Source organism: Clytia hemisphaerica, unplaced genomic scaffold, assembly GCF_902728285.1.
Source record: "Clytia hemisphaerica strain Z4C2 unplaced genomic scaffold, Clytia hemisphaerica genome assembly, whole genome shotgun sequence".
Lineage (NCBI taxonomy): Eukaryota > Metazoa > Cnidaria > Hydrozoa > Leptothecata > Clytiidae > Clytia > Clytia hemisphaerica.
Window position 1 is genome coordinate 2,027,657 of NW_027103510.1, and position 9,160 is coordinate 2,036,816.

At 34.6% G+C, this 9,160-nt stretch overlaps 1 protein-coding gene across 1 annotated transcript; it reads left to right on the top strand.

Moving 5' to 3' along the window:
- Nucleotides 1-254: 254 nt before the first annotated feature.
- On the top strand, nucleotides 255-6,191 carry LOC136799047 (uncharacterized). The gene is made up of 5 exons (XM_067055726.1): nucleotides 255-330; nucleotides 1,864-1,925; nucleotides 2,067-2,219; nucleotides 3,724-3,895; nucleotides 5,944-6,191. The coding sequence occupies exons 1-5, from the start codon at nucleotides 288-290 to the stop codon at nucleotides 6,189-6,191; spliced, it is 678 nt and encodes a 225-aa protein (XP_066911827.1). The 5' UTR covers nucleotides 255-287.
- Nucleotides 6,192-9,160: the final 2,969 nt, after the last annotated feature.

Consider the following 9,160-nt stretch of genomic DNA (forward strand, 5'->3'; position numbering starts at 1 on the left):
GAGACGAAGAGTTGAAAATTTTTCTCCTTTCAACCCTGAAAATTGTCTAAAATAACCAAAAGTCCACCTTGTCAGAACACATCTTGAAAATAAGCAATTTTGGGACCCTGTCAGACATATTGAGAGCTTAAAAAAGGGGACTCTGACCAGTGGCACATCCCCTTACCAAATTTTGCATGAGTGTCCCCCCCCCCATGATCAATAAATCATGTAGTTTGGTTTTCTTATTAGAAATCCATTGAAATGTTACTTTATCATTTATAGCACAATATATAAAAAGCTGGAAAATGGAAAAGGAAAACCAACCAATAAATGAAAATGATTCTACAGGTAAGGCATGAGCTCAGTGAGCTTAATTTGTCAATCCTTTTACTTTACAAAAACTTTTGCTTTCAGAAAATTTAACGAATCAGATCATTTGCGAAGTTGAGTGTTTTGTTAATGGAATCTAAATTCGCAAATCAGCCAAATTTGTTTAGGAAGTTGATTCTCGCTAAGTTGGATTCCCCATGCAAAAATGAAAATACCTTTAGGTATTTTACCTTAGAAGGTAAAAGCATCTTATGTGCAATTCGATTTCGTGAATGTAGGGAATGTATTCGCGTAAATCGCGAAATTTTCTGGACTCAAAATTCTGTGACATTTAAACCAGAAATTTGAAAAAGGGATGTAAGAAAGGAGTTTATTCTCAACTTCAAGAGCTCAAGAGCTAGAATCTCACAATGTCTGTTTGTCTCAAACAACGACAGCTACAGAAGGTACAATGTTTTGAATAGAAAGCTATTACTCCCACAAGAGAAATGACAAAAGAAACACTTCATCTTTAATTTTGAGTACCTTCTGTCGCTTCTGTAAACGCCATTGAGAAAAACATTCAAAAATTGTCGAATTTTCCTAAAATTTGGTACACTTGTACTTTGGGTGAATGTCTATGGGAATTCATATTTCAGTTTTTTTAATTTTTGGTTTTTAGGGTCTGGGACGAGTTTTACTCAAAACGAGGCTAAAATTTTTGGACTGAACTGACTATTCAACTCACTTAAATCGAAGTAAAAAATTTTATCGTCATGAAATGGATCATAAAAAGACATTGGGCTATTCCATTACCCCCTGTCTGGAGAGGAAAAAGAAGAACTTTTACCTTTTTTCGGCGCACTCTAGAATACTTTGGCAAGAAGATTTTATGAATGCTTAAGAAGTCGTTGTTATAATTATTTCTCAATCAAAGGTTTCAAAGAAGCATAGTGTTTCATAGCCTCTTGAACAAAATGAGTTGAAAAGGCGATTCATATCTCCATTTTTCAAATTTCTGAAAGTATTCACTTCTTTTGTCTACGCACATTTTTTTTTCAGTGATTCTCAATAAGTTTTATTTGAGACATTAACGATGAAAGTTCACCTCCTTTAATTCATTTCAATGTTTTAAATTGACGGATTGACGCTACTCGAAACATGACTGACTTACGTGACTATTTGTATGACTGTAGACTGACAGTTACACGGTTACACTAAAACACTATTTGAAACATGACAACATCTGGAAATCAGTAAGTTTTATTCCGTTATAGTTCAGGAGTAAAAACTGTCTTCAATCTGTATTGTGTTTGGAATATTCAACATCGAGACAGAGTGCTCGCAAAAATTGATTGAATACGAGAAGAAAAATATAGAGGACAAGAAATTTTTCTTCGCACTCTTTCACCTTTTTGATACGCTGTATCAGGGGAAGAAAGATACATTTACTGATAACTTTGGAGAAAAAAATCCCTCTAGTCCATTTTTTCATCTAAGGAGTATCAAAGAAATCTTTTTACTGTATGATTCCCTGTGATTGATATTCCTTTCTTCTTTTTGTTTCATTAGCTCCTCCTGCAAAAGTAAAGAAATTGATGCCGGTCGACTTATACACTAAACCGAGACTGAAAGTATGTTTATTAAATATTCGTTTAATTCATTGAGCAGACATTTTAACTTCCTTATTCAACTTGTTTTCGTATTACCTTGTAAGTATTTTTAATGTTTCTTTTTATTTAAAAAATAGTACTATTATTCTTCTTTTACTTTAGAAGTGCAAAGAATGCGGTTTTTCTGCTAAATCCAATAATTCAAAGGTTTGTACCAATGGCCACCCGTTCACGCGAAAGAAAAAGCCGCCAATCGAGTGCGTGCCAGCGGGCATGACCCAGGTCACCGATGTCAGGCATAATTGGGAAACAAATGTAATTTTTTTTTTCATAATTAAAATTTCCATTCGAGGATTTGTTTAAAGGCATTATCGGTTATGATCCTTGGGAAGTTAAATTAAATTATGACTGACTGCATATGTACGCTGTATAGTTTTGCAGCATTTTTATTTTATAAGAATATTTAAATTGCTTAATGGTGGAAGAATCATTTTGGTCATTAGAACTGATTGATAATTCTTGAATAATGAATCCACTTTTTGGACCTACCCCGGTGGGGTGGAGGTCCTATAAATTAACCCGTGTTCGTTAGTTAGTTAGTTAGTTACCAACTTTTCTCGAGATTGGCTCATTCAATTTTTCTGATTTTTTGCACAAAGGTGCATTACTATAAACCCTCGAATGTGACGGAGCCCGATTTTCGAAAAAAAAAATTTTCCGGCCGGTAGAACCGGAAATATCCCGAAAAAAGCGGTTCTTTGAGATTTTCTCGAGATTTTATCATTAGTTTTTTGCGATTTTTTGCACATAGATGCACATTAGTACTGCCGAAAAGGTGTGGAAAACCGTTTGCCGAAAAAAAATTTTTTCCGGTCTGTAGAACCGGAAATGTGCCGGAAATCGTCGTTTTTTCACATTTCCGTCACATTTTTTCAAACTTCTTTAATTGTTTCTTTACAGAAAAATGTTCTTTATGATGATGCCCAAAACTTAGCATCGTTTGATTTCCAAAAAAATCATCCTTTGAATCCGGAACTCCTTAAAAATCGCCGGAACAGCCGAAAACCGGCGTAAAACGGTTTTCCTTCATTTTTTCAACTTATACTCCACAGATTTTCATGATTTTTTGCACAATGATGTAAAATGGCAATGCCCAAAATGTGACAGAGCCCAATTTTCGAAAAAGAAATTTTTCCGGCCGCTAGAACCGGAAATGTCCCGAAAAAAGCGGTTTTTTGAGATTTTCTCGAGATTTTCTCATTAGTTTTTTGCGATTTTTTGCACATAGATGCACATTAGTACTGCCGAAAAGGTGTCGAAAACCGTTTGTCGAAAAATCTTTTTTTCCGGTCTGTAGAACCGGAAATGTGCCGGAAATCGTCGTTTTTTTCACATTTCCGTCACATTTTTTCAACTTATTTAATTGTTTCTTTACAGAAAAATGTTCTTTATGATGATGCCCAAAACTTAGCATTGTTTGATTTCCAAAAAAATCATCCTTTGAATCCGGAACTCCTTAGAAATCGCCGGAACAGGCGAAAACCGGCGTAAAACGGTTTCCTTCATTTTTTCAACTTATACTCGACAGATTTTCATGATTTTTCGCACAATGATGTAAAATGGCAATGCCCAAAATTATACATTACTTCCATTAAATTCTAATTATTCGTTTTATAAATAGGTAGGTCCATTAAAGTATTACTTGTTATTTCTGTTTCTTCTGTTTCTTCGCTTAAAAAGCCATAAAATCCACAGATTGGTTGTACCTGTTGTACCCTTAATTATTAACCTTGACGTTATTCATTGCTTTTTGTTTCAGTCACACACATTGCATCAACATCATAGTCTGCATTCGGTAACACTCTTTGGAAAGAAAACTAAAAACGGTTACCAGTTCAGTCACTTTTCAACACCAGGGTTTGGCAATAGCATCCTCAACAACCAGTTCGGGGATGCTATCAAGAACGTTTTTGAGGAGCAATTCATGGACGGTAAGTATTCTTTGCTTCATAACCTATATTGCTAATTGATTGCTTGTGTTAAGGTATGTGTTCACCTTTCTTGACACATTCTCTTTAATTGATCATATCTTTAGAACAACAAATTTTATATATCAAAAGTATATATTTTCTGAAAGCCAATAATATTCTCTTTCTAATGGTAAAAGTTTCAGCTGAATTTAAAAAACTGGGCAGGATATAATTAAAATCTTAAGAATTTTAACCTTACCTACTTCAAAGAAGTTAAAGTCACCCATAGCTTTTGAATTTTGAAAAAATAATTTCGATACTATGTTCCCAATAGATTGAACTAAAAAAATGTCTTGGGATTTTTTTTGGAATTGACTTTAACTCTTTAAATCCTAAATTCTGTAAAAATATCGATAAAAAAGTAAATTTACATGTGATTTTTTCAGTTATCTGTAAATTGAGGAAAAACAACTCGGTTAGAAATAGAATCCTAAGACACTTTTTAAGTTTGATCTTTTGGGAATCTCATAAAAAAAGAATGAAGTCGATATCTAAATGCTATGGGTGACTTTAACTTCGTTAAAAGTAGTATGGTGTGGTAAAATTTCGTTTTTTTTCTACATCAATTTGAAATTTTTAACGAGATGATTGCTGTTAATTTGAGTAATCAGTGAAATGTGTCAAAAATATTACTATTCAATAGAGGTGAGAATAAACATCAGCTGAATTCTCTCTTTTGTCTTTGTTGTTTCCGAAAGATACAATTATTTGAGTAAATAATCCATCATAAGACGAACTTTGTTTTGAAATTTAAATGGTTATAACTCTGGATCAAAAAAAGATTTTAAGATCGCGATTTTACCAAAATGAAATCCAGTAACTTTTCTTCCACTTTGACTGAAAAAATTTTTTTGACAAAAATTCGGAAAAAAGGTGTACACATACCTTAATAATATTATTTTGTTAACCGGTTACTTTTTCGAAGCGGGCTACACGACTTTTTGCGCAATGCAATTGGTTCTTTTCGCATGACGACGGGCCTACATTGTCCAGAGTTGCCCGTCGTTAGGAAAATTCATTGTGACGTCACTTTTTCAAAAGAATAAACAATGCGTTGACATCATTTCTCTAATTTTTTGGGATGAGCTGGAGTTTTTATAAGATACTTCACTAATTGGTTATTTGAAATAATAGAGATGACGCGCTCTTTTGAAAAAGCAATAAAATCCTTTGTCTCAAGATTCAACGACCAACTGAATCATCAAAAACCTTGTAGAAACTCCAGCTTGACCCAATTTTTTCGGTCTGTACTGAAGATATTGCCCTCGGTCAACGCAGCAACCTCGCAAGCTCGGTCGTCACTTGACCTCATGCAATTTTTCTCAGTCAGTACAGCCCTCACTAACCGGTCATTATTGTATTAATAATAGTTTTCACACGGGTGTGATTTACTGATTTTTTTCTTTGATAAGTACTAGTAATACATGGTTTTTGAGGGTGATTTGGAACCCCGAGGTTCATTGAAAACATTCAAAATAGCCCGAACGTAGTGTTTTCAATGTTTCCTAACTTAGTTTTTGGTGCACATAGCCGTTTTAACAGTAGACCTTCTATTCATGATATGCACCATTGCAATGTCTTCTGTTCCACCCAATAGCTGATTGGTTGAAAGTGACGTATTGACTGATTTTACGTCACTTCCAACCAATGAGCTATTGGTTTCGTGACGTAATGTCAGAAGACATTGCAGTGGTGCATGCATATCATGAATACCAAACTTTATGGTGATAGAAATATGTTAATCAAAAAGATTTTCAAAATTATACGCATTTCTGACGTTTTTGTAACGTCATTGGTTAAAAAATGTTGAAAAATGAAGCAATTCCATGGGCAAATCTGACGTAACGGTTGAAAAAAGTTGAACTTCTTTCAACTTTTTATTTTTTCGCTCGAAAATTTTTAATGACGTAATCTTTTCTGTAGGCAAAAACAGTTGTAAAAAAAGTTTTCGCTCATTACGCGCGAGAGTGGAGGCCTTTATTCTCTGATCTTTCCTTTTTCTCTTTTAGCCTATCCTTTACAGAAAAAGACGCAACCATCAACGACAACCGAACCAGATGCTCTGGCATCTACGACAACCGAACCAGACGCTCTGGCATCTACGACAACCGAACCAGACGCTCTGGCATCTACGACAACCGAACCAGACGCTCTGGCATCTGCGACAACCGAACCAGACGCTCTGACATCTACGACAACCGAACCAGACGCTCTGGCATCTACGACAACCGAACCAGACGCTCTGCATCTACGATAACCGAACCAGACGCTCTGGCATCTACGACATCTACGACAGAAAAAGATTTTTATAGCGTGGAAGAAGTTTTAACTATGACTGACAATTCATGATATTCATGATGTAGCCTTTTTCACTTCCGTAATATTATTCAAAACATTTGGTAGCCATTATTAGCGGCAAGAAAATTTCCGCGTACAGTGTTTTCCAAGCAAATTCCCCCGGAAAATATTTTCAAATGTCAATACAGAAGGGGGCAACACTTCAAAATTAATCAAAACTCTTTTATTCTACTTCTTAATTATTTACTAACACAAAAATAAATCATTAAATTACTTAAGGGTTCTTTCTTTAAACAATCCCCATATATTGTAAAATATTACAAAAATAGCGGGCAATATATTGCTGACACCTTTTCAAATATTGTTACCACTTTACAATATATTGGCGGCACTCACCAATATATTGCTTGTATCTTGCTTGACAATATATTGCTGTAGTTATGTAGCCCTTGAAGGTTTCTTTTTATTGAACTCCCGGTTTCAATATAAAATGCCTTAGAGCGTCTGATATTCTGCCACTAATAATGGTGACCAAATGTTTTCGAAGTTTTTCTTCTCTCTATTGTTTAATGCATAAAGATCACATCATGAACATCATGAATTGAATATATTCTTCAGACAATAATGCAGTGCGTCCCGTATAAAGCAAGTTCCGAGTACATGAAAAAATTCGTTTAATTTATGCAGTTACATTTATCAGTAACGGATGGCGTTTCGTGTTTCACAGGAAGTAATCACCGTGAATTTTTTGTGAATTCGCGGTCAAAAGATGCAACCTTTTATCAAAAGCGGAAATTTCACCACCTTTTTTAATCAATAAAATGTCATGTTTGCGTGCGCGAAATAAAACTTAATTTTGCGGATGAAACCCCGCGAACATTTATCCCAATATCTAAATACTTTGGGACAGGCTAGAGACCTCAAAAATGGTCTGATTTGGCTGAACTGAAATTCACTCCTAGGGGTGAACTGAAATTCACTCAGCTTATGAATTTTGCAATTGGGCCTACGTTCGACAGTTTTCAAAAGGAGCACACATAGGCTTGATTGAAATCGTAAAGCCTGAAGGTGAATGTTTCTATATGGGACGCATTAAAACAGTGTATCTATCTAATTTTCTGTCCTTAAGTTTGCTTTTGGAATAATCTTTCATCATGAGCCTGTCTTTCTCCTCTCTTTCGTCGACTTCTACTGTTTTCGAGATGCCCTTCGTGTTAAATATGAATAGTTAAGGCAATAATAACATTGGAATTTTTAGCAGTAACTAGGGTTCTGTATATTTCATATATTTTTGAAGGATATTTACGGAATATATTTTTTTATTTTTTACCATTATCATTCTTATGTTATTGTGTAGTATCTATTTTGATCTTAAAAATAAAAATGACAAAGAATGTTTGCCATTTGTATGTGATGTATGCTCTCATTTTTGTCCTATATATCTGTACTTTTCTAATACGGATAGCTCTAGGCAGACATATAGGCATACTTAGTGTCCTTTTCCAGTATGCCCTCTGTGCACTTTATTTTTCATAAGCCCAATTTGCTCAAAAACTCAGGGAAAATTATTGTTTGTTTATCCTGTCTTACCCTTAGTTTGACAAAATACGACTCTGGGTAATGGCTCTCATTTGACTCGAGTCAGTCCGTACTCTTTGACGTTCTTTGAAAAAAAGGTTTAAAAAAATTCCAGATATCTTTTGATAGCATTGATTGTTTTCAAAAAGTAAATTTAAATACATTTTGGAAAGCAAGGAGAATTTGCTAACTTTTAACAAAAAAATTTACAGTTGACTCTCTCTAATTCGAGCTCCAAGGTGAATCTAATTTGTTCGAATTGTAGAAAGCGTTTTACTAAGGTTTTTCCTTGAAGGGAAATGATAATTAGCTCGAATTATGTAAAGATTCAAAAAATAGAAGTTCAAATTAGTGAAAGTCTACTCAAAAAAAATATTTCCAAATTGCGGTTTCATTTTCCCCAATTCAGTCAAATAGCCGTTTGATATGTAGAGAACGACTCTAAAGGCTGCCATTTCGCTCGAATCATTCCTCAAAACAAAAAATTTCAAATTGCGGTTTTATTTTCCCCAATTCTGTCAAATAGCCGTCTGATATGTAGAGAACGACTCAAAATGTGGCTCCATTCACTCGAATTTGCTCAAATAGCAGTTTGTTACATTGAATACGCCACTAGAGGCTCTCATTTGGCTCAAATCAGTCCTCAAAACAAAAATTTCAAAATGCGGCTCCATTCACTCGAATTTGCTCAAATAGCTATTTGTTACATTGAATACACCACTAGAGACTCTCATTTGGCTCAAATCAGTCCTCAAAACAAAAATTTCAAAATGCGGATTCATTCACTCGAATTTGCTTAAATAGCTGTTTGTTACATTGAATACACCACTAGAGACTCTCATTTGGCTCAAATCAGTCCTCAAAACAAGAATTTCAAAATGCGGATTCATTCACTCGAATTTGCTTAAATAGCTATTTGTTACATTGAATACACCACTAGAGACTCTCATTTGGCTCAAATCAGTCCTCAAAACAAAAATTTCAAAATGCGGCTCCATTCTCTCGAATTTGCTCAAATAGCTATTTGCTACATTGAATACACCACTAGAGACTCTCATTTGGCTCAAATCAGTCCTCAAAACAAGAATTTCAAAATGCGGCTCCATTCTCTCGAATTTGCTCAAATAGCTATTTGTTACATTGAATACACCACTAGAGACTCTCATTTGGCTCAAATCAGTCCTCAAAACAAAAATTTCAAATTGCGGATTCATTTTCCCCAATTCAGTCAAATAGCCGTCTGATATGTAGAGAACCACTCTAAAGACTCCCATTTGGCTCAAATCAGTCCTCAAAACAAAAATTTCAAAATGCGGCTCCATTCTCTCGAATTTGCTCAAATAGCTATTT